The 26,996-nt window shown below is 31.5% G+C and overlaps 2 protein-coding genes and 1 long non-coding RNA gene across 5 annotated transcripts; 1 reads left to right on the top strand and 2 right to left on the bottom strand.

Annotated features, from left to right (window-relative positions):
- Positions 1 to 1,100: 1,100 nt before the first annotated feature.
- LOC109192980 lies at positions 1,101 to 3,429 on the bottom strand. Of its 2 annotated transcripts, XR_002056182.1 has the most exons (3): positions 3,247 to 3,429; positions 3,004 to 3,074; positions 1,101 to 1,346 (listed from the first exon to the last, which is right to left on the bottom strand). It is a non-coding gene; the product is annotated as an uncharacterized LOC109192980 (long non-coding RNA). The 2 variants fall into 2 exon arrangements; XR_002056181.1 differs by lacking the exon at positions 3,004 to 3,074.
- A 4,612-nt stretch (positions 3,430 to 8,041) lies between these two features.
- Positions 8,042 to 9,894, top strand: LOC109192938 (SNW/SKI-interacting protein-like). Its single transcript, XM_019343655.1, has one exon. The coding sequence runs from the start codon at positions 8,068 to 8,070 to the stop codon at positions 9,775 to 9,777; it is 1,710 nt and encodes a 569-aa protein (XP_019199200.1). The 5' UTR covers positions 8,042 to 8,067; the 3' UTR covers positions 9,778 to 9,894.
- Positions 9,895 to 10,152: 258 nt separating this feature from the next.
- LOC109192969 (protein phosphatase 1 regulatory subunit pprA) lies at positions 10,153 to 12,797 on the bottom strand. 2 transcript variants are annotated; one of them, XM_019343701.1, is made up of 7 exons: positions 12,399 to 12,797; positions 11,810 to 12,040; positions 11,471 to 11,617; positions 11,240 to 11,382; positions 11,040 to 11,154; positions 10,427 to 10,506; positions 10,153 to 10,334 (listed from the first exon to the last, which is right to left on the bottom strand). In XM_019343701.1, the coding sequence occupies exons 1-7, from the start codon at positions 12,699 to 12,701 to the stop codon at positions 10,328 to 10,330; spliced, it is 1,026 nt and encodes a 341-aa protein (XP_019199246.1). In that variant the 5' UTR covers positions 12,702 to 12,797; the 3' UTR covers positions 10,153 to 10,327. The 2 variants fall into 2 exon arrangements, with proteins under 2 accessions (XP_019199246.1, XP_019199253.1); XM_019343708.1 differs by having other exon boundaries at positions 10,153 to 10,506.
- Between the last annotated feature and the right edge of the window lie 14,199 nt (positions 12,798 to 26,996).

Here is a 26,996-nt window from a genome sequence, read left to right on the forward strand (position 1 = left end):
TCTTTGGTGTGGTAGTTGTTCTATGTATTTGTGCATTTATTCACTACCGTTTTTTTTTTCTTATGGACGGTCCTTTTTGTACGCACGTTTGTTATGCATGTGTTTTTTAAATTTGTTGTTAGCCATGCTAGGATTTGGTGGGTACTTTGTGGATGATGCTAGTGTTTTGTTTGTGTCAAAATTATCTTAACTAGTATGTCAATATTTCTTTATGCAGTTTTGTGTATTGTTGGTATCATTTTATGTGTATTACTGTATTACCATTTATATTTTAATCTACTTGCGGTCTTTTTTTCCCAAGCATGTTCTTTTAACTCATGGTTTTTTTTTTTTTTAATATCATGTAAGCAATGGTTGTTGTTGGTGGTGGTAGAAACTGATCAGTGTTAAAAACATTTATCTAGTTTGAGTCTTTTTGTGGCACTTCTGCATCGGAGAAAGTTTGTGTTCGCCCTACTGTTGTCTCTAATAACAAAGGCAATAGGAATCGTCTCAAAAGCTCAAGGGAGATGTCCGTGGATAAGGCTTCAACCACCCCCCCCCCCGCCCCCCCCCCCCCCCAAGCGGCAATGTAGGGCATGCAAACAGCTTGGGCATAATGATAGTTGTAATTGATAGTCGTAGCTTGATGAATATTTTAGTTATGTTTCAACTTTCAATCCACCATTATTCAACATTTTTCTTTTAAACTTGTTTTTTAGTTAATTTATGTCATTTGGTCATTTGCTTTATTTCATATTTGTTTAGCGATACATTTTCATTCTACCTTTGTGTATTGTGAATCAAGTTTGCTGTGCATTCTATTTATTATGTTTGACAATAATGGATTACTGTGTTCTTTTCCCACAGGCAACTTAGTGGTGTGGAACAAAGAGCTGTGGGCATTTAAATAAACTAATACTATGTACTACTTTAAAATGCGTTTTGAATTTTTTTAAAAAAGGAATTACACCAAGTGTATAATATGTATGAAAATTGTGATTGAAGTTTTATTGCATTCCGACAGATGTTCAAGTATCGTGATTGGGCAGCGCACTAAAACCAAAGTGCACACGCCTGCAAATGAGAATTCTGTCATGGCAGTATTTTCCACAAACCTCTACTATGCACATTATAAACATTCAAAATTGCACTGAAATAATATTACCTGATGCACACTTTCACTAACATACAATACACCCACAAATGCATACTTTACAAAACATAACGGCACAGAAACAAACAGTCTTGGTTATCCTGTGTACTTGTTTCTTGAACCGGAGGATCAACGAAGTCATCATCTGTGTTATGGCTGTCCGTAATCTCAACATGTTGCTTCTTAGATTTCTTGGATTTCTTGTTCTTCGCTGCAAATTCACATTACAAAAGAAACCAAATAAGATCAGTTTATACAATGCTCGATGGTCAAGCCCCCAAATACACACACAACAGGACTATCATAGCACTTTATGCATTCGTCCTCAAATCTACTATTCCACTGCTAATGGACACTCAGTAATACAAGCATACACTTCCCCACCATATTTTTTTTATCACATTTACGTAGACATTCATCACCCACATTTAGGTATGTAACCACGATACTTTATATGCATAACGTACACACCCTCAAATGCACACATTAACTCAGTACACAAACGGATCATATGATCGAATGCATAGCGTCTACCGAATACATTGGAATGCATAAACATAGACTTCAGGCACACATTCTTATTATTACAAAATGCACAAATCAGAAGTAACAAGACGCACATTAATCATTACGCATATTCCTAATCTTTCTGCACACATTTCTATTACCCAAATGCACAGTTCAATGACCACACTCATTGAACCACTCCCAATCTTTACTCACAGTAAATTAATTTTTTCCCTCATCTAATTCAACACTTACAAACCACCAAACCACAATCTATTTTTCATTTCACATTTTAACCAAATATGGTTACTCACAAATACACACATCATCTCTTCATACCTTTACTTCATGACGCACAATGCACAAACTCATTCTTCTTTCACATACTAACTGGCAACTAACATGCACAAATACAAACTACTGTCATGCACTCTAATCATTTTTCTTGTATTGAAACCATTTACACAATACAAATATCTGTTTCATTCTATGACTCTTTATCATTTTCCATTTCAATCTTAACATATTTCTTGTTCAATTATTAATAGTGTTAGTTAATTCAAGTTAACACCATCATGTTGTATTACTCTTCTTATATATATGTCATTCATTTTCAAGATTTTCTGCAAATAAATTATACATAGTTCTATATGAAATTTCATATGCATACGTTTATACTGTTAAGCCCACAAGCCATTTATGTATGCACAAAGTTCTGTTCTGTAAACGCACATTTTTACCCAATGTAAATCATTTTCCTTCGTATTGTGGAGCCCCCTCAAACTAATTCAGTCCAAAACAACATACTACTGTGGTTCCTACTATACGCTACCTAACCTCTTGTGCATCCCAATCATCTCTTTTGTTCTGATAGTTTTTAAAAGATTAACTAAATCTCTCTTTTTTCCCCAATTTTTATAAAATTCTGCCACTGGCAGTGTGCAATTTGATTGCACAAATAACCAAATACTAATATTCACCCCATCACTCTCCCTCACAATTCGATTCCAGCATACATACTCACTGCCTCATGCAATAAATCGATGCAATGTCTGTATGGGCGTCCATTGCACACAATGCCCCTCTCACTGCCTTAACAAATAAATTACATGCAAATTAAGCTCCTCCAATGGTGTCTTATCACCTAGCAGTGACAAAAAAAAAAAAAAAAAAAAAAAAAAAAAAAAAAAAAAAAAAAACAGGTGCCCTTGTTCCCGTACTCTATTTGCCGTCCTCACCCATCGGCAACACTCCAACGGAGTCCAAGCCAGTCGGGGTAATCAACACCAATCATCGTTCAATTTATATTATCCAAAAAAAAAAAAAAAAAACTAAAGCGCACAAAACCATTGACTACGAACCCCATTGTTCCCGCACTGTATTTGCCGCCCTCACCCACCGGCGCACTCCAACGGAGTCGAAGCGAGTCGCCCTAATCCACACCGACCATCGGTCAATTTTTATTATCCAAAAAAAAAAAATCAAAAATCGCACAAAAGCAAACCATTCGAACATGCAATTTGACAAACATTCTTTCCAATTTTGCAGGCAAGTGATCGAAATAACAAAAATAATCAAAAAAAAATATACAAGGTTTCGCTTACGGAGTCTACTCGTTGCCTCAACAGATGAACGCCGTTGATTTCTTTTTGAGGCCCGTCCGCCATAGCTCCCGGTTGTGTAGTCTTACCCACCTCTTCAACTAGTTGTCGCTTGAGCTCTCAATTTCGTCTATGGTGAATGTGCAATCTTGACAGCTTCCTTTCACTTCCGCCGTTTTAACCCTACGCGTACATACCCGGACGTTTCGCTCTTTCCTTTCTTTTATTGCACAATCAATTATTATTTTACCGTTTTACCCCTTATATTAATTACTACTACACTTATTTACCTGATTTCCTGCACGTTTTAATTTTCTCCTTGTGCAATCGGCGCCGTTAGAAGGCCTGATCTGATGGATGCAATTTGTCCACAGACCTCACCTAATATTCTAGCCTCACTTGAACCTCACCCATATATATATATATATATATATATATATATATATATATATATATATATATATATATATATATATATATATATATATTTATTAGGGGGTTTGGCTAAGATTAACCCAAAATGTATATGTGTTGTTTTAGTTTTTAGCACTTTGGAGCAAATTGCTAAGTTATTAATTTTGATGTTTTGATTAAATATAAAATGATAAACAGGTGAATTTTTTAAAATTTTGGAGAATTCTCCAAATAATCAAATAACAATAACAATAACAATAACAATAACAATAACAATAACAATAACAATAACGATAACGATAACGATAACAATAACAATAACAATAACAATAACAATAACAATAACAATAACAATAACAATAACAATAATAATAATAATAATAATAATAATAATAATAAGTTTTCAAAAAAATAATAAAAAAATAATAATCCAAACAAAACTATATAAAAAATAAAATTAAAAAAAAAAACAAAAAAAAAAAAAAACAAAAAAACAAAGAGGAGTCACAGACTCCTTTTGTAAATGATGTGGGATCATTTTGATCACACATTGAAAATGTTTGAAAAGAGAGAGCTCATCTATATAAGAGGTGAAAAGAGAGAGCTCATCTATATAAGAGGAGCAAAACTCCTCTTACAAACATAATTACTTGCACATCAATGTGGGCAAGCATTGAGAAGTCAAAATGTTCTTATTTAAGAAGCTTCAGCGTTGTCTTCTTATTTATTTATTTATTATTAGTGGGAGTTTGAAAAGATTAACCCAAAATGTATATGTTGTTTTAGTTTTTAGCAATTTGGAGCAAATTGCTAAGTTATTAAATAATATTTTTAGTTTTTTTATTAAATATAAAATATTAAACATATGAATTTCTTAAAATTTTGGTGAATTTGCCAAATAATCAAATTACAACAAAACAACAACAACAACAACAATAATAATAATAATAATAATAATAATAATAATAATAATAATAATAATAATAATAATAATAATAATAATAATAATAATAATAATAATAATAATAATAATCCAAACAAAACTATATACAAGAAAAAAAAAAAAAGAATAAAACAAAGGGGAGCCACATGCTCCCTATGTAAATGATGTGGTTCATTTTCATCCCAAATTGAAAATGTTTGAAAAGATGAGCTCTTGAGCTCCTCTATATAAGAAGTACAAACATAATTGTGTACCCATCGAGGAGGCGAGTATTGAGAAGTCAAAAGGTTATTATTTAAGAAACCTTAGCTTTGTCTTCTTATTTTAGTTTTATTTATTTATTATTTATTATTTATTATTTATTAGTGGGGTTAAGGAAAGATTAACCCAAAATGTATGTGTTGTTTTAGTTTTTAGCAGTTTGGAGCAAATTACTTAGTTATTAAATAATATTTTTGGTGTTTTGATTAAAGATAAATTGTTAAAATGGCGAATTTGTTAATAATAATAATAATAATAATAATAATAATAATAATAATAATAATAATAATAATAATAATAATAATAATAATCCAAACAAAACGATATACAAAATAAAATTAAAATTTGAAAAAAATAAGAAGAAGACAAAAGGGAGTCACGGGCTCCCTTTGTAAATGATGTGGGATCATTTTGATCTCACATTGAAAATGTTTGGAAAGAGGAGCATTGCTCCTCTTACAAACATAATTGCTTGCCCATCAATGTAGGAGAGTAACCTGGAGGGTGTGGTTGAGTGTAAGGAACTCATCCATCGTTAACCAAAGGTCAAGGGTTCATCTTTGGATTTGGGAATAGAGCAGCCTTAAATCTCTAAGTCAGCTATCCCACCCAAAAGAGGTGCTTACAATTTAGCGAGGGGATTAGTCATTGTGTCCGACGGTGGAAACCCTGGGTTTACCAAAAAAAAAAATCAATATGGGCAAGTATTGAGAAGTCCAAAGTATCTTCTTCTAATCATTGCATTTTAATTAAAAATGGAATGGAAATTAAAAATTGGAGGAAAATATACCAATAATAATATTCTACATTATCAATAGTAAATGCATATTTTAAACAATAGTAAAGGTAAATTAAAAATGAAACAAAAATATTTCAATAATAACATCTACATCATCAATTAAAAATGGGACGAAAGTTAGGTAAAAATATCACTGCATTTGATATTCTAATTGACTAATTGACTGAAATAAAAAAAGAATAATTGGCTGAAAATGAATCTGATATTACGAATTGACTGAAAATATAAAATGATAACTAATTGAGTAATATTCTACCATTATATATTTTCACCCAAGAAACCCGTCCTGATGGAGAAGATGTTAGCTCTAGACGAAGATGAACAAGATTGTGTTGTCACTACCAATGTCATCTACAAAGAGGTTTCAATAATGTGTAAATATAATTGGTGATATTAATTTTTTCTTAAATGAAAAAAATTGCTATATATCTAGACAAAAAGATATATCTTCCATACAAATGAATAAGGATAGCAATTCATTTCTATAACTGAGTTGTTAGAGAACGAGCACATTTGCCTAATGTATGAAAATACTAAACAATGATAAATAAAATCTTCAAAATTATAGGACCGCATGCGTACATCTAGACATTAGCTATTAATTTGAGCAATTATTTGTGAAAACTCAAGCAATGATAACATCAAAATATATAAACGATTCAAATTATATCTTTAATTGCACTATATAATATTTGATGTTCTAATTTAAATAATTATATATCGATTTATATTTTTTTAATATATTACAACAAATGCATTCCGTGCATCGCACGGGTGCAAATACTAGTATTAGAATAGAATTTTAACCCAGAATTATTGTATGAATGGAAAAGTAGAAATCAATATATTTTATTAGGAAGAGAGATTTTTTAGGAATTGGGCGGGAAGTTAAAAGTTCAGGATTTTGTTTTTATATATAGTATAGAAGTATAGATATAGATTACAATAGGAATTGTATTACACTATTTTATAATATTAGAATAGAATTTTAACCCAGAATTATTGTACGAATGGGAAATCAATATATTTTATTAGGAAGAGGGATTTTTTACGAATTGAGCGGGAAGTTAAAAGTTCAGAATTTTTTTTTTATATATAGTATAGATAGTATAGATATAGATTACAATAGGAATTGTATTACACTATTTTATAATATTAGAATAGAATTTTAACTCAGAATTATTGTACGAATGGGAAAGTAGAAATCAATATATTTTATTATTATTATTTTTTTTTTTGTTAATCCAAAATACCTGATTGAGTAAGCAATCATTATTGCATGGACCATGGTCCATACAAAATCATAAATAGAAAATACATTTTTAAAATATTAAAAGTACATATTATATATATATATATATATATATATATATATATATATATATATATATATATATATATATATATATATATATATATATATATAAAGTACATTATTTGAAGACTTTTTATATTTTATCAAATAATGTACTTTTAGTATATTAAAAATGTATATTATATTAAAAATGTATATTGTATTCATGATCTACATAGCTATGTGGATCATGGTCCACACAATAATTTTTCTTGAGGAAATGGGTAGTACTCTATATTATTTTGTTATTGGGCTACAGATTATGGACCGGAGACATACTATGTTGTGGAATGCTTTGAAAGCCCAGCCCATATCCGAAAAACCCAAATTCATGCCTTCTCTGATTCTGACTGAGATGGCTGTTCGGAGGATCGAAAATCTACAAGTGGCTTTGTTGTGTTTCTTGGCTCTAATCTTGTGTCCTGGGTCTACAAGAATCAAAGAACTGTGGCTAGATCTTCTATTGAGGTCAAATATAAAGTTCTAGCATATGTTTGTGCTGAAGTAACTGGGATCGTTTCAATACTGCGTGAGATCAAAGTTCCAAGTATCTCTGTCTCTAATTAAACTATGGTGCGATAATCTTTGTGCTACTTATATGTGTGCAAATCTCATCTTCCATGCTCGTACCAAGCACGTTGAAAGAGATTATCACTTTGTTCGAGATAAAGTTGCTACCGGAGATATTCAAGTCAATTTGATATCAACAAAAGACCAACTTGTAGACATATATTCACAAAAGCTTTGCCTAGTCCTAGATTTTATTTTCTTAGAGGCAAGCTACAATTTACTAGTATACCATGTACTTAAGAGGGAGTATTAGGACTAATATTACGATTTTATGTATTTGAGTCACATAATGACCCTCTATCATAGTCTCTCTATAATTTCTATTCCCTATCCTAGTCTCCCTATGATATCTACTCCATATCCTAGTCTGTCTATGATTCCTCGGGTATATATTCATTAAAGATTACTTGTCATATCAATCCTGCGTTTTGCTCTTGAATTTCTAGGTAACATTTGGTGCAGGTTAAAGTTTTTGCCTCCAACATGGCTACTTTGAGATACCTTCTACCCCAAGTAAAGTCAAGTAGTGCTGCGCATTATGACCACACAAATGATCTATGGTTTAAGAACAGGTATAGTGGTGCTGAGGAAGAGAAAACTGCTGTTATCAAGGCAAACCCAGTGCCCCCTTATATGAAAAGGGCTGGATTTAGGCCATCTAAGCTTGAGGATTTTGGGGATGGAGGTGCATTCCCTGAAATTCATTATGCACAGTATCCTCTTGATATAGGGAGAAAGGACTGGAAACCTGCGGACAAGACATTACCTGTTACTGTTGATGAGCATGGTGATGTGAGATATGATGCAATTGTGAAGCAGAATGAAAATTCAAAGAAAATTGTGTATTCTCAGCATAAAGAGCTTATTCCCAAGGTTGTGAAAGATGATGAAAACGATGAAGAGATGGACATTGATGAGTTGCAGAAGATAATTGAGGACACCACCATGGAGACGAAAGCAGCCCTTGAGAAGATTGTGAATGTGAGGTTGAGTGCTGCACAGCCCAAAAATGTTCCCACACAATCTTCAGACTCTAAGTTTATTAAATACAAGCCATCACAACAATCAGCAGCTTTTAACTCAGGTGCAAAGGAGAGGATCATTAGGATGGTGGAAATGCATGTGGAGCCTTTGGAGCCACCAAAGTTCAAACACAAAAGGGTACCAAAGGCTTCTGGCTCTCCCCCTGTGCCTGTTATGCATTCTCCTCCTCGTCCCGTTACTGTGAAGGACCAACAAGACTGGAAGATTCCTCCTTGTATTTCCAACTGGAAGAATACAAAAGGTTATACAATTCCACTTGACAAGCGTCTTGCTGCTGATGGTAGGGGACTTCAGGAGGTCCAGATCAATGACATTTTTGCAAAATTGTCAGAGGCTTTATATGTAGCTGAACAGAAGGCTAGAGAAGCAGTTGCGATGCGGTCAAAGGTGCAGAAGGAGATGATGATGAAGGAGAAAGAAAGAAAGGAGATGGAACTTCGTGAATTGGCCCGAAAGGCCAGATCTGAAAGAGCAGGTCCTTCTGAAAGGGGCACTGTGAAGAATGATGACATGAATGTGGATTATGACCATGTCCATTTCCGAGATGTACCAAAAGAGAACAGACAAAGAGACAAGATTCGTGAAGATAGGCGTCGGGAAAGGGAGAGGGAGCGAAGGTTGGAGGCTATAGATGCTGCAATGGGCAAGAGGAGTAAGATTACAAGGGACAGGGACCGCAATGTTAGTGAGAAAATGGCCCTTGGTATGGCCTCAACTAGTGGCACACGAGGAGAGGTCATGTATGATCAGAGATTATTTAACCAGGAGAAGGGGATGGATTCTGGATTTGTCACTGACCTTGCATATAATATTTATGACAAGGGTCTCTTTTCTGCCCAACCTACACTCTCTACTCTCTATAGACCAAAGAAAGATGATGATGCTGAGATGTATGGTGGTGCAGATAAACAACTGGATAAAATTACGAAAACAGACCGTTTTAAACCCGACAAGGGATTTGCTGGAGCCTCTGAGAGGACTGGTGCTAGAGATAGGCCTGTAGAGTTTGAGAAGGAGGCTGAGGACCCAGATCCATTTGGGTTAGACCAGTTCTTAACTGAGGTCAAGAAGGGTAAAATAGCCATGGACAAAGTAGGCAGTCGAGGTACTATGAAGGCCAGTGCCGGCTCCACTCGATATGGCTATTAAGGAGGATCTAGTAGAACAAGGATTAACTTTGAGAGAGGGCGTTAAGATGTATCTTTGGGAAAGAGTCTATGCTCGCCCAGGTCATGAAGAATTCAACACACTCCAAACTCCAAAATTTTTTTTATGTTCCTTGTGTGGTTTTACAGTGTTGTTAGACTCAAACCTATTTGATACGATTATCATATTTAAATTGCCTAATAGGGACTGTTTTCAATCATTATAAAAACCAGTAAACCTATTTGAGCCATTCTTACTAGTCTACATTCTTGCGTATTTTTTTGAAGATATCTTTTATCTTTTATTAGTTACTCCAAGCTGTTGATAGTTCACAATCACAATTTGGAAGAGTATAGCACAAGTTAAAGAATAAGAACCTTCCTTTAATAAGTGACTTGACAATTTATGCAAAGGGAAATGTGAATGCTAGTTAGTTTTTGAGTGTGCAAAATGAAAAATTATGAGCAATGGCTCCAAATAAAAACTCTCTTGCACAGAGACCTGAAACCGATGAGGCAGCTGGATCACACACCATTAATGGGAGTTGAGCATTTCATCTGCTGCAGATTGTATCAATAAAAGAGAATCGATAATGTTTCTTTGGGTTTGGAATCGCTACAGAATTAAAGGCTTTTGAGACAAGATGACTCACTATGCAAATAGTTCTGAATCCACTTGTTGAATATTGGGGAAAATTTGTCTCAAAGTACTGATGTAGTTTGGAGAATTTGCCTGCAGAATAACATACTATCACAAATTGCACACCACTTACAGGGGAAATATAAAGAAGAAAAAGCGAATTACGTGGGGAAATGAGTAATTTAAACATTCAAGACTTCAAAATGTTTTCTAGCTATGACATGTTAGGTGATTTCCAAAATTACGATTGCTATGATATACCTCTAAATTACAAAGATGTGCATCCATTCTTTAAGTTCCAAATACATGGAATGTAATATTTCTATTGCACTGATAATAATGGGTCAATAGCATTGTTGCTAAAATCATGCTACTTACAAGATTATGGTGTGAAGTTGTAGTTCTTCAGAAAGTGAAGATCATTAAAAAGGTCTAAACTAACAAGAATGCGTGTGATCTATCATGAAGCAAAAAAGTTCGAGAATCTTACACACCAGAAAAACGAACAAGTAAACATAGGTAAAAGAATGGACAAAGAAGAACAGCACATAAAGATCTCACTCAGAAATCACAATGCAGTTCAGAAAATGGGTAAGAGTAGAAATAGGTGTTATATGTATACATACACATGGGTTACGCTCAAGATATAGGGTAGTCAGTTTCTGTAGTGAACCAGCAACAGCCTCGGCTATATCTTCCACTGATGATATATTGTTATCATTAAGCCAAAGATCTTCTAATCTGTAATGAAAGAGAAGACAGAAGATGATCAGAATGAAACTATCTAAACATGCATAAACTTGGATGGCTGAAGTAGTTATCATACTTTGTCAAGTTTGCAATGTTACTAATTGCGGTAAGCTTGTTTGCTGATACATCCAGGACTCGAAGGTTTACCAGGGTTGATAAGCCTTCCATTTTCTCAATACCATTATGGCTCAGATATAGTTCTTCAAGAGCAACACATTCCTGCAAAATAAGGAAACAGCTGAATAAACTGCATTGACAAATTATGAAAAGCTTTCCCCCCATACTCAAAATTACTAATGGCTAATACCTCCAGTCCTTTCATTGAAGTCAAACGGTTGCTCTGGATGCTAATCTTCTTAATGCATTTCAATCCACATAAATTGATAGCTCGAATACGATTGCGTCCAAGCCAAAGCTCTTGTAGATTTGTTAAAGTTTGCAGATTCTCCATTACCTAATCAAAAGAATACTTAAAATTATGTCTTTTTTCCCCCAGTAAACCATACTGTACAATCTAAACCATACAGAAACACATCTTCATGAAGGGGTTGGGTGTTTTGGTTCATCACACATATTGAATAAATAAATTGCTCGTGGCCATTGCCACAATTGACTTTGTAATTATAACATAAAGCATGAAACAAACCCGTAGTTTGTTTGACCCAAGTTCAAGAATCTGCAGCTCGTGAAAGTGTTCGATCTCTTCTATCTTTGCAATTTGATTATTAGAGACATAGAGCTCCTTCAATGTACTGGAGACCTTGGACAATCCGCTAGGTGATGTAATTTCGTTGAACGAAACATCAAATACCAGAAGTTTCTTAAATATGCTAACATCCGGAATTTTCTTCAGCTGATTATCCCTGAGCACTAGTTCCTGGAAGAGACAATCCCAACTACATTACTAAAGATAATGTTAGAAAGCCCTGGCAAATTCAAAGGACATTGCATCAGATTATCCATTCCATGCCCCATACCTTAAATAGATATGCATTAACAGGATAACTATGGCTTTACTTAGAGCTTCCTCATTGCTGATTCGCTGTTATATGTAACTAAACACTATAATCCCAATTTCTTTTATCTTAAAATTATTAAAACTTAAAGATCCTTCAGAGTTAAATTTATACTCGTAACAATTTAACCAATTATAACAAAGCACAGCAAGGGGATAAATTTATAAGATTTTAACTAAAAACACCAGAAAATCAAATAATATGCTAGGTTTTGAGTACCTCGAGTTGGGAAATGGTGTGCCACGACGAAAGAGGCTCGAGCGCGGCGTCGGTAATGAGGTTCTGGCGAAGAGAGAATTTGTTGAGATTGGAGAGGTGGGAAATACGGGGGTCTAACGCCGACAAACGGTTGGCCGTCAAGTCGAGCTCGGAGAGAGACGAGGGGAGGTCCACGGAATCGAGATCATGGAGCTGGAAGCTGGTGAGATCCAGAACGGTTGGCGAAGACGATGATGTTTCGCCGTTATCGGGCGTTGAATCGGAGGGATGGCCGTGAGTGGAGGTTCCCGGAGATGGGTCCATCGGAGAGTGAAGGCCGTTTTTGCAACTGCAACGAAAACTCAGAATCGCAAAGGAAAGTTTGCGTTTGTTACGTTGGGTTAATTGTCAACACCTCACCTTGGTAACGACAAATACTTTTCCTAACCTTATTTATTGAGTATTTCCTTTTTATTACTGATCAAAATGGAGAAATTTTAATGTAAAAATATTGTATTTTTTTTTTATCGAGACGTGTATGGAGTAAATTTTGTTATTGTATAATAATTTATAATTTTTAAAAATTAATTCGTAATAAATAATAATATGAAAATTTTATACAACGGGTTCAGACTTAACTCATCAGCAAAAATTGTTTGATGTGATTATAATTTATATTATTATATTAAGGTTGTTTTTTTGGAATGAGTCACTATACAGAAAATGTAAACATCACTATAAAGACTTTGTGCTTAAAATATATTGACAAAAATAGAATTAGGGTATCCCCATTAAGGAGTTCTTTCACGTTTTTTAAGATAATGATGCTTTGTTGAAAGAGAGAGAGAGTAAGTTCGTACTTCCTGCAAGACATGGGGATTTTGCAGACTTGTGGGGACCAGCGTTTGAGGAGAGAGTTGCGCCTCACATGCCAACTCTCACGAGGGGCGGGCGCGTGCACGCATAATTAAATTATTTTTTTTTTTTAGATTTTAGTTTTATTTTTTTCCTCTCATTCCATTTTCTCTTTCCTAATTACACCTGTAAAATCTTCTCAAAATTTTCACACTATTAGAAATGTCACTATTTAAATATAAAAATTATATTTCACTTATTCAAAAATCTTTTTTAGAGTTTTTTCTTTTAGATATTTTAATCTTTAACACTCAAGAGTCCTGTCTGAGTGTCATCTCAATGAACGATGAGGTTAGTACTTGCCAGGTTAGTAAATTGTGATAAAGTTATTCATTGTTTGGAATTTGGACAGCCTATTTGCGCAAATTATGCCCTGGAAACGTGTTCATCGTGAATGGTGAACACAAGTCCAAACGACGTCGTTTTTACGCCAAAAAAATAATAATAAAAATTTGCGGATGTGGAGTTAACGACGCGCGTTTGATCAAATTATGAATTTTCTGTTATGAGATTATGAATGTAATATAAATTCATAATCTCATAACAGAAAATTCATAATCGCATAAAAGTAAAATATTTATTAAATTATGAATTTTCTGTTATGAGATTATGAATGTAATGTAGATTCATAATCTCATAACAGAAAATTCATAATTTCATAACAGAAAATTCATAATCTCATAACAGAAAATTCATAATCTCATAACTGAAAATTCATAATCTTATAACAGAAAATTCATAATCTTATAACAGAAAATTCATAATCTCATGGTTCCAAAGTGAATGTGTAGGCATGGTTCCAAAGTGATTGTGCAGGCATGGATTCATAATTTATGAATGTCCGTGATTTCGGACGGGAATGTGTAGGCATGGTTCCGAAGTGAATGTGCAGGCATGAATTCATAATTTATGAATATCCGAAATCATTGCTCACCTCAAATTAAAGTGAAACCGCGAAATGTGAAAATGAAGAAGAAAAGTCACACGGTTCCATGGCATAACGATTGGCCTGTTTGAGGATAGGCCCAAGGGCACGAGACCAGTTTCATTGGGGCTGAAACAATCACCATTTCAAAGCAAATTAGGCTTCCAAAAGGCACCAAAGCAGTTGACTGTTAACCTTAACATGAGTTTTTTTTTTTTTTTTTTTAAACAACCTTAACATGAGTTAATACCCGATTTGGTCCATCGACTATTAAAATTTTACTATTTTAGTTATCAACTTATAAATTTATTCAATTTTATCTCCAACTATGTAATTGTTAATTAAAATTATTATAATCAAGAGTATTTTGGTTTAGACAATGAACTATTTTAGGGAAAAATTATATAATCATGAATGAAATTGAGCAAATTTGGAAGTCAATAACTAAAGTGGTGAAATCCTAACAGTTGAGGAAACAAATTGAGTATTAACTCACCTTAACATGATTATGAAATAAACCAGTGAGGTGTTAGGGATATCAATTCTATTTACCTATAAATAAATGTGTGTGTATGTGTGAGAGATAAACTAAACTCTTTCAGATTGAATTGAACAAAAATTTAACTACAAATCGAAACGTTCACACTATTTATGACCTATAAATGAGTAGTGTGTGTGATTAAACTGAACTCTTTCATATTGAATTGAACAAAAATTTAACTAAAAATGGAAACATTCACCCTATTTATGACCTATAAATGAGTAGTATAACACTCATATGATTCGGATAATGGATGCGGGAGAAGAACGTTTTTAATACCCACACAAATATATGGGCAAAGCGGACTTGTGTTATACGTATTTAGACCAAATCATTCTTTATTCCTTATTACTATGAGTAATCTACGAGAACTAGCGGACCGGCCACAAATAAACAATTCACAAAGATTCAAAAAAAATAATGTTGAAGTTTGTAGTCATTCTTTTGATACTAAGTCAATGATTTACGGAGTAACTACTAATATGTTGTTCATCATTGAAGATTTGAAGCACTAATGTTGAGGTATGTAGTTACTTTTTGGTATTAAGGTAATGATTAACTCATTGGCCTCGTTTGATTCGCGGAAAATATTTGAGGGGAAATTGAATTGAAATTCTATGGAAAAGAAATTACCAGAAAGATTAATTACATTGTTTGGTTGGTAGAAAATAAATTACTAGAAATATCAATTTCATTGTTTGGTTAAGTTTGGAATTGTAAGGAATAAAGATTATAAAGACAATTATACCCCTACATAATAATTTTTTTTTGTGAAAGGGAGGGATCCTAAGGATCCCGAAGGTTAACGTAGCCTACTCGTGGCGATGTTGTGGGAGTCCCGTTCCAGCAAGATTCGCAGGTCATCAGGAGGGTGAGCCAGAAAAGATGTGCACCTCGCACTAGATTGGTCGAGGTTGGCAAGAAAATATGCGCATTGATTGTCTTCCCTGAAAACGTGAGTGAGTTTGATTTCTTGGAACTGCTCCATGAGGGATTTGCAGTCGAAGATAAGCGTACATGGAAAAGTTGGTGAGGACATAATGGTCCTACTTGTTTTCCATGGAAAACATTTCCTTATTTTTGAGGAAAATGTTTTCCATGAACCAAACAAAGGAAAATCTAGTTTTCCTCAAATTCAAGGAAAACATTTTCCTTAGTGTTGAAGTTTGTAGTTAGAGCATCCATACCAAAGGATAATACTTGATTTTTGGTACAGTAACTGATGACATGGAGAGAGAGAGAACGCAAGAAAGAGAAAAAATAGACCTCTTTGCAACACACGATTCTTGGAACAGTAATGGAATTGATGAAAAGGCTGAGACTGTGCGCGTTTCGTGCACAACAAAAGGCCACTCGGGCGCATACAATGCACGCGCTTGGTGGCGCGTCAGGCAGCGCGCGTGACAGCCTTTGTTTATATATATATATATATATATATATATATATATATATATATATATATATATATATATATATATATATATATATATATATATATATGATTTTTTTCTTTTTTTTCTCTATCTTCCCATATTCGCTTTCCTAATCACACTTATAAAAATTTCTCAAAAACCACAAAATATCTCTACTATTATAGATGATCTTAGTTTTTGGCACCAATAACAAAGATTTGGTGCACTAATTTTGGAACTAATAATTACTAGGCGATAACTTTAATGCGTTACTCATGAAGTTTGTAATTATAAATTTATATTTCCTAAATATAATAAATATAATAAATGTATAATAAATGCCCGCATGGGTAGCTCAACTGGTCATAGAGGTGAAACTTTGAAATAATAACCAGGGATCAAGTCTCACCAGTGGCAGTGTGGGAGCAACCTCTCAAAGTGAGGGGGTCTCCTTGTGCGTAGTGAGCATTGATCTAGCCTCTATGGTTCATGTTCGATTGAGTCATCATGATTTACATCCTCCCAAATGTTCTGTCGGGTTAGGGTCTCACCTATTGCAGAGTGGGAATCCACAAGAAATTTCATTACTCACATGGTCGTGGGATGAAAATCCATATATATTTTCTTCCACATTACCATTTCTAATTGGTGTAATGAAGGATGGTCAAACCTTTATCAATGCACCCATAATCATATGTTACTTTTTTTAACTAGTATTTACTATGTTAAATGTATTATTTGTTCATAATTAATTTCTCAATTTACTGAAGTATAAAAGTTAATACCACCCCATTAGAATTTAATTATGATTTTTTTTTACAATATCAATTGATAGTCAATGACTCAATATAATTAATGCAATAAAAAAGATATACCTAATTGTACTAAATATTATTGAGTATTAGTGTCGACAATATCTAATACAACAAAATAATATATTTTGATTGTATACGATACTCTTAGTATTTTGCCAATTAAAAATATAATCCTTCAATTCCATACCATTAATACATACATATTTATGAATATATCAATATTAAACACTACTAGAAGTAAAAATGACCTAATAGTGACTATAAGGTTGAGTCACTTCATTTTTAATGGGTTATGTTTTTTTTTCCTATAATAATGAATGGAAGTAATTAGTCTACAATATAGAGTTGAAGTTACAATTTTTTTTTTAGTTTAAAAAAGGCAAATGGAATATACAATTAATAAACTTTTATGATACTAAATAAAAGCAAAAGCTGAAAAAGTGAAAAATGTAACATGAATTATTGGGAGGATGTAACATCAAGATCAGAGCTCCATCTTATGTTAATTGCCTTTCTTTTTCATCCCACTGTTGCTCCATCACTTTAATTGCAAAAGTGACTCCAACAATCTTTAAACAAATCAAAGTTTTAATATAATTTTATTATTATTTTAGTACTGGCAAGTAGTTTAATTAATTATGTAATAATTATCCAATAAGACCACCATCAATGACATAACCCCACAATGTAGACGCATTGTCTCTGGGTTTTTGGACACTCTTGTTGACCAACTTGCCCCCGTCTCCTTCTTTTTTTTTTTTTTTTTTTTTTTTTTTTTTTTAAATATAAATTAAGCAAATCATTTGCATTATCATTGTCATGTTTGACAATTAGAAAATCAGTAGATTTCATGTTTTTTGTTTCTTGGGTATTAAGATATGATGATCGGGTGCATTTGTAATTTCTCTAATTTTTCATTCTATTTTGTGTTTTATTGTAAAATTCTTAAAAGTGATTGAATTTAATTTTCTATTACACTAAGTACGTATTAAGAGTGTAGACTTTAGATAGGATGGTATTGGTAGAAGCTTCTTAGATAAATTTTACGATTTTTAATTACTAGTCATGAAAATGGTTGAGGATAGATTAGAGGTGTCGGTGTGATAGTAAATTGCTAACAAACTTAGTAGTGATGGAGAAAGTTGCTTTCAATCAAAGGAAAGAGCAATGAAGAGATTTAATTTTGAAACTCTAAATCAATCCTAAATTGTTTTTTTAAGCCACAAATTTTACTTATAACTTTTAATAATATAATTTTTTATGGAATTTGCAATGCGCTTGAAATATATAACAAGTAAAAGTGACTCTCATGTGGATCCGTAAGTCGGGTCAGAACAATATAGAAGTGTAATACTTGTACTGAAAAATGTAATACTAATCATGAATAAAATGTTTGTTACTTATAATGAAAAGTGTAATAATCATGCTTACCTTTAATTCAAACTAAGAAGTTGGCACTCTGCATAGTAAAGATATATATTATTAGAGCATCTACAATAGTCTAACATTTTTGTATTTTTTGGGTGCCACATAAAAGTGAGATGATGGAGAAAAAAATAGAATCTGACAATTTTAAAAATAATAATAATAATAATCATAATAATACTAATAATAATAATAATAATAATAATAATAATAATAATAGGTCTTTTAGTCAGAGTGGTCGCCAGCTGACAACCACTCTAACGAACCCTAATGGGCGCGAAGTGCGCTCCACTTGCACACTTCGAACTTTTTTTATTATTATTCTCCTGCAAAAACAAAATTTTTGCAGGAGTAAAATTTTGAAAAAAAAAAAAAAAAAAAAAAAAAAAAAAACCAACATCCACATCTGGCAAAACGCCAAATATTAATTTTTTGAGTTCTGAAAAATCTGAGAAAAAATTACAAATATGGTTGCTCTTAGTACTTTGCTGCCACAAATCCAGTTGAGAATTAAAAAGCTTCCCTTCTTTTCTAAGTTGAAACATGGAAGAAAAAAATATAGTATTAAAATCTTCCCTTCATCACTCATCTCAACACTTAAATATCACATACAAAAACAAATCTACACATACACATAATATAAGTATATTTTAGATGTACTTAATGAATTCTGAGAAAATAATATTGTAGATATTTGCTTATCTCTGTTTTTTTTAGTCAAAATCGGAGAAGAACTGGTCATTCGGTGCTCTTATTTCTTTTTTGAAAGAAAAATGCTTAATTCATTGAATCAGAAGAAAGTACATCAACAAGAAAAACAGGAGGGGAGTCAAACCACTCCCCGCAATCTGGCATAGAACGGCTTCCGGCAATAGTGTGGGCAGCGCGATTCGAGATCGCTAGCGAAACAAAAAATTACACCTGGAATATGGGATGCAATTTCCTTAATGTCATCTAAAATTAAACCAAATTTAGATGACATTAAGGAATATGGGATCGCAGCTCTTATTTCTAATACTCAAATTTCTTCAAAATTCAACAGTGGTTACTTTGTATTGGTTATCTATGTCTCAAAAATTTAGGCGAAGAGAAGGAAAGAGGGAGAGAAGTATTTCAAATTAGGCATTCACATGGAGACAGAGGGAATAATGAGATAGAGGAGCTGGAGAAGAGGTTTTTAAATTAGGAATTCGCAGAGAGGGAAGAAGGAGTGACAAGGGGTTAAGAGATCGACTAATTTTTAGTGATTTAGCCGAGGAGGAATGGGGGACATATCATACAAGGAGAGTTTCACAAGAAGGGGATGTTAGCACTTATTTTTAAATTGTTAACCCTGTTTAAATAGTGACGGTTTATATAACCGCCGCTAACACTTATTTTGCGGCAGTTATAACAAATTGTTGGTAATATTTTATGGAATAATATTTGATGCACCGTCGGTGTATAGATGCACACCGACGGTGAATGAGGTGATGACACATCATTAAAAACTAAAATCAATACTAATTGAGTCCTTAATTTTATGCAAAATAACTAAGATTTGTATTTTTAGGAAACTTCATTTATTTCTAATTAACAAAATATATATACTTTCCTAAACATATTTATTACTTAATTTTATATATATATATATATATATATAATATGTAATTATTATTACTAGTATTTGCGCCCGTGCGTTGCACGGAATGAATTTGTTATAATATTTTATAAATATTTAGATCGATATACAATTGTATAAATTATAACATCGAATATTATATAATATAATTGAAGAATTGAGTTGCACCGATTATGTTTTCTGATGTTATCAATGCTTGAATTTGAGTAAATAATTGCCAATTAATAGCTAACGTGTAGATATACGCATTCGGTGCTGCAACTTTAGAGATTTTATATATCAGTGTTTAGAATTTGTATTAATTGGGCTAATTAGCTCGTTGTCTAGCAATTCAGTTATAGAAATTATTTATACAGAAGATATATTTTCTATGTAGATATATAGCAATTTTGGCATCTTTATATATAAAAAACCATAATATCAATGACTTGAATTATACATTATTGAAATCTCTTTGTAGACAACATTGGTAGTAGTAACACAATTTTATCCATCCTCGTCTAGAGTAAAATCACAACCATCAGGATGGGTGACTCGGGAAAAAGTCACATACAATTAACCGTGATTAAGACTGATTTTTTCAGTAATAACTCAACGTGAGTTAGTGTTTGACCGCTGACTTTTGTTGATAGGTCGTGACATATGCGAGCATCAACATGAGTTGTTTTCGTTAGAACTTGAAGGGCAATCTCGTATCAGAAGGGTGAAAGACATTTTAATTGAAGATTTTACTTTTATTAATAGTTATAAATATAGATTGGTGTCAATAATAATTAATAAATTATTATTTCCTTATAAAATTACATAAAATTTCAAATGGATTTTCTCATTTATTACGCAGAATTTGTTTCTGTTATTCTTACAATTATAATGGTTTAATTATTCTCAAAATTTGATAAACATTTTTCTTTTTTAAGTTGACTTTAATTTGTGATAAAATTCATTAGATATTGGTTAATTTTCATTTAAAATTTTGTTACCAATTAAGCTTTATTAATTTTTTTTATCAATTAATTAATATTCACATTAATGTGGGCGGAAATGTTGAAGATGTGAATTTTACTTTTATTAATAGTATAAAGTAAATAATAATTAATAAATATTATTTTTTTATAAAATTACGCAAATTTCGAACGAATTTCTCATTTGTTACGCAGAATTTGTATCCATTATTTTCACAATTATAATAATTTAATTATTCTCATAATTGGTAACCATTTTCTATTTTTATGTACATATTGACTTTAATCTGTGGTAACAATTCATTAGATATTAGTTAATTTTTATATAAAATTTTGTTACCAATTAAGCTTATTATTTTTTTACTAATTAATTAATATTCATGTTAATTTGGGCTGAAATGTTGTAAATGAGGATTTTACTTTTATTAAAGTCATTTCACTAAGAACCTGGAGTTTGTGGTTGAGTGGAAGGGACACATCCATCCTTATTAAAAAGGTGAGCAACTTTAAATCTCCAGGCCAAAGCATAAATGATATTGCAATAATTAATTTATTTATGATCATTGGTTCACATATTTGATTTATTTATTTTTTCTTTTTATTATTCTCGTTGTAACATAAATGATATTGCAATAATTAATTTATGATATTTAGCAAGTTGTATTTTTTTTTTAAATATAAATTTTCTCATGTTTAGGGATTAAAAAATATTTTAGAATTATTTTATTAGTAATTTTATTTTTAAATATTTTTCAGCAACCCAAACATCCATTAGTCTATAATAAAAAAAAATGAAAAATAAAAGTTATTTCATTAAGAAAATTAAAAACAAAATATCTCTACTATTATAGATGATCTTAGTTTTTGGCACCAATAACAAAGATTTGGTGCACTAATTTTGGAACTAATAATTACTAGGCGATAACTTTAATGCGTTACTCATGAAGTTTGTAATTATAAATTTATATTTCCTAAATATAATAAATATAATAAATGTATAATAAATGCCCGCATGGGTAGCTCAACTGGTCATAGAGGTGAAACTTTGAAATAATAACCAGGGATCAAGTCTCACCAGTGGCAGTGTGGGAGCAACCTCTCAAAGTGAGGGGGTCTCCTTGTGCGTAGTGAGCATTGATCTAGCCTCTATGGTTCATGTTCGATTGAGTCATCATGATTTACATCCTCCCAAATGTTCTGTCGGGTTAGGGTCTCACCTATTGCAGAGTGGGAATCCACAAGAAATTTCATTACTCACATGGTCGTGGGATGAAAATCCATATATATTTTCTTCCACATTACCATTTCTAATTGGTGTAATGAAGGATGGTCAAACCTTTATCAATGCACCCATAATCATATGTTACTTTTTTTAACTAGTATTTACTATGTTAAATGTATTATTTGTTCATAATTAATTTCTCAATTTACTGAAGTATAAAAGTTAATACCACCCCATTAGAATTTAATTATGATTTTTTTTTACAATATCAATTGATAGTCAATGACTCAATATAATTAATGCAATAAAAAAGATATACCTAATTGTACTAAATATTATTGAGTATTAGTGTCGACAATATCTAATACAACAAAATAATATATTTTGATTGTATACGATACTCTTAGTATTTTGCCAATTAAAAATATAATCCTTCAATTCCATACCATTAATACATACATATTTATGAATATATCAATATTAAACACTACTAGAAGTAAAAATGACCTAATAGTGACTATAAGGTTGAGTCACTTCATTTTTAATGGGTTATGTTTTTTTTTCCTATAATAATGAATGGAAGTAATTAGTCTACAATATAGAGTTGAAGTTACAATTTTTTTTTAGTTTAAAAAAGGCAAATGGAATATACAATTAATAAACTTTTATGATACTAAATAAAAGCAAAAGCTGAAAAAGTGAAAAATGTAACATGAATTATTGGGAGGATGTAACATCAAGATCAGAGCTCCATCTTATGTTAATTGCCTTTCTTTTTCATCCCACTGTTGCTCCATCACTTTAATTGCAAAAGTGACTCCAACAATCTTTAAACAAATCAAAGTTTTAATATAATTTTATTATTATTTTAGTACTGCAAGTAGTTTAATTAATTATGTAATAATTATCCAATAAGACCACCATCAATGACATAACCCCACAATGTAGACGCATTGTCTCTGGGTTTTTGGACACTCTTGTTGACCAACTTGCCCCCGTCTCCTTCTTTTTTTTTTTTTTTTTTTTTTTTTTTTTTAAATATAAATTAAGCAAATCATTTGCATTATCATTGTCATGTTTGACAATTAGAAAATCAGTAGATTTCATGTTTTTTGTTTCTTGGGTATTAAGATATGATGATCGGGTGCATTTGTAATTTCTCTAATTTTTCATTCTATTTTGTGTTTTATTGTAAAATTCTTAAAAAGTGATTGAATTTAATTTTCTATTACACTAAGTACGTATTAAGAGTGTAGACTTTAGATAGGATGGTATTGGTAGAAGCTTCTTAGATAAATTTTACGATTTTTAATTACTAGTCATGAAAATGGTTGAGGATAGATTAGAGGTGTCGGTGTGATAGTAAATTGCTAACAAACTTAGTAGTGATGGAGAAAGTTGCTTTCAATCAAAGGAAAGAGCAATGAAGAGATTTAATTTTGAAACTCTAAATCAATCCTAAATTGTTTTTTTAAGCCACAAATTTTACTTATAACTTTTAATAATATAATTTTTTATGGAATTTGCAATGCGCTTGAAATATATAACAAGTAAAAGTGACTCTCATGTGGATCCGTAAGTCGGGTCAGAACAATATAGAAGTGTAATACTTGTACTGAAAAATGTAATACTAATCATGAATAAAATGTTTGTTACTTATAATGAAAAGTGTAATAATCATGCTTACCTTTAATTCAAACTAAGAAGTTGGCACTCTGCATAGTAAAGATATATATTATTAGAGCATCTACAATAGTCTAACATTTTTGTATTTTTTGGGTGCCACATAAAAGTGAGATGATGGAGAAAAAAATAGAATCTGACAATTTTAAAAATAATAATAATAATAATCATAATAATACTAATAATAATAATAATAATAATAATAATAATAATAATAGGTCTTTTAGTCAGAGTGGTCGCCAGCTGACAACCACTCTAACGAACCCTAATGGGCGCGAAGTGCGCTCCACTTGCACACTTCGAACTTTTTTTATTATTATTCTCCTGCAAAAACAAAATTTTTGCAGGAGTAAAATTTTGAAAAAAAAAAAAAAAAAAAAAAAAAAAAAAAACCAACATCCACATCTGGCAAAACGCCAAATATTAATTTTTTGAGTTCTGAAAAATCTGAGAAAAAATTACAAATATGGTTGCTCTTAGTACTTTGCTGCCACAAATCCAGTTGAGAATTAAAAAGCTTCCCTTCTTTTCTAAGTTGAAACATGGAAGAAAAAAATATAGTATTAAAATCTTCCCTTCATCACTCATCTCAACACTTAAATATCAACATACCAAAACAAATCTACACATACACATAATATAAGTATATTTTAGATGTACTTAATGAATTCTTGAGAAAATAATATTGTAGATATTTGCTTATCTCTGTTTTTTTTAGTCAAAATCGGAGAAGAACCTGGTCATTCGGTGCTCTTATTTCTTTTTTGAAAGAAAAATGCTTAATTCATTGAATCAGAAGAAAGTACATCAACAAGAAAAACAGGAGGGGAGTCAAACCACTCCCCGCAATCTGGCATAGAAACGGCTTCCCGAGCAATAGTGTGGGCAGCGCGATTCGCAGATCGCCTAGCGAAACAAAAAATTACACCTGGAATATGGGATGCAATTTCCTTAATGTCATCTAAAATTAAACCAAAATTTAGATGACATTAAGGAATATGGGATCGCAGCTCTTATTTCTAATACTCAAAATTTCTTCAAAATTCAACAGTGGTTACTTTGTATTGGTTATCTATGTCTCAAAAATTTAGGCGAAGAGAAGGAAAGAGGGAGAGAAGTATTTCAAATTAGGCATTCACATGGAGACAGAGGGAATAATGAGATAGAGGAGCTGGAGAAGAGGTTTTTAAATTAGGAATTCGCAGAGAGGGAAGAAGGAGTGACAAGGGGTTAAGAGATCGACTAATTTTTAGTGATTTAGCCGAGGAGGAATGGGGGACATATCATACAAGGAGAGTTTCACAAGAAGGGGATGTTAGCCACTTATTTTTAAATTGTTAACCCTGTTTAAATAGTGACGGTTTATATAACCGCCGCTAAACACTTATTTTGCGGCAGTTATAACAAATTGTTGGTAATATTTTATGGAATAATATTTGATGCACCGTCGGTGTATAGATGCACACCGACGGTGAATGAGGTGATGACACATCATTAAAAACTAAAATCAATACTAATTGAGTCCTTAATTTTATGCAAAATAACTAAGATTTGTATTTTTAGGAAACTTCATTTATTTCTAATTAACAAAATATATATACTTTCCTAAACATATTTATTACTTAATTTTATATATATATATATATATATATAATATGTAATTATTATTAACTAGTATTTGCGCCCGTGCGTTGCACGGAATGAATTTGTTATAATATTTTATAAATATTTAGATCGATATACAATTGTATAAATTATAACATCGAATATTATATAATATAATTGAAGAATTGAGTTGCACCGATTATGTTTTCTGATGTTATCAATGCTTGAATTTGAGTAAATAATTGCCCAATTAATAGCTAACGTGTAGATATACGCATTCGGTGCTGCAACTTTAGAGATTTTATATATCAGTGTTTAGAATTTGTATTAATTGGGCTAATTAGCTCGTTGTCTAGCAATTCAGTTATAGAAATTATTTATACAGAAGATATATTTTCTATGTAGATATATAGCAATTTTGGCATCTTTATATATAAAAAACCATAATATCAATGACTTGAATTATACATTATTGAAAATCTCTTTGTAGACAACATTGGTAGTAGTAACACAATTTTATCCATCCTCGTCTAGAGTAAAATCACCAAACCATCAGGATGGGTGACTCGGGAAAAAGTCACATACAATTAACCGTGATTAAAGACTGATTTTTTCAGTAATAACTCAACGTGAGTTAGTGTTTGACCCTGACTTTTGTTGATAGTCGTGACATATGCGAGCATCAACATGAGTTGTTTTCGTTAGAACTTGAAGGGCAATCTCGTATCAGAAGGGTGAAAGACATTTTAATTGAAGATTTTACTTTTATTAATAGTATAAATATAGATTGGTGTCAATAATAATTAATAAATTATTATTTCCTTATAAAATTACATAAAATTTCAAATGGATTTTCTCATTTATTACGCAGAATTTGTTTCTGTTATTCTTACAATTATAATGGTTTAATTATTCTCAAAATTTGATAAACATTTTTCTTTTTTAAGTTGACTTTAATTTGTGATAAAAATTCATTAGATATTGGTTAATTTTCATTTAAAATTTTGTTACCAATTAAGCTTTATTAATTTTTTTTTATCAATTAATTAATATTCACATTAATGTGGGCGGAAATGTTGAAGATGTGAATTTTACTTTTATTAATAGTATAAAGTAAATAATAATTAATAAATTATTATTTTTTTATAAAATTACGCAAATTTCGAACGAATTTTCTCATTTGTTACGCAGAATTTGTATCCATTATTTTCACAATTATAATAATTTAATTATTCTCATAATTTGGTAACCATTTTCTATTTTTATGTACATATTGACTTTAATCTGTGGTAACAATTCATTAGATATTAGTTAATTTTTATATAAAATTTTGTTACCAATTAAGCTTTATTATTTTTTTACTAATTAATTAATATTCATGTTAATTTGGGCTGAAATGTTGTAAATGAGGATTTTACTTTTATTAAAGTCATTTCACTAAGAACCTGGAGTTTGTGGTTGAGTGGAAGGGACACATCCATCCTTATTAAACA

The sequence above is a fragment of the Ipomoea nil genome, unplaced genomic scaffold (genome assembly GCF_001879475.1).
Source record: "Ipomoea nil cultivar Tokyo-kokei standard unplaced genomic scaffold, Asagao_1.1 scaffold0222, whole genome shotgun sequence".
In the NCBI taxonomy this organism is placed as follows: Eukaryota; Viridiplantae; Streptophyta; class Magnoliopsida; order Solanales; family Convolvulaceae; genus Ipomoea; species Ipomoea nil.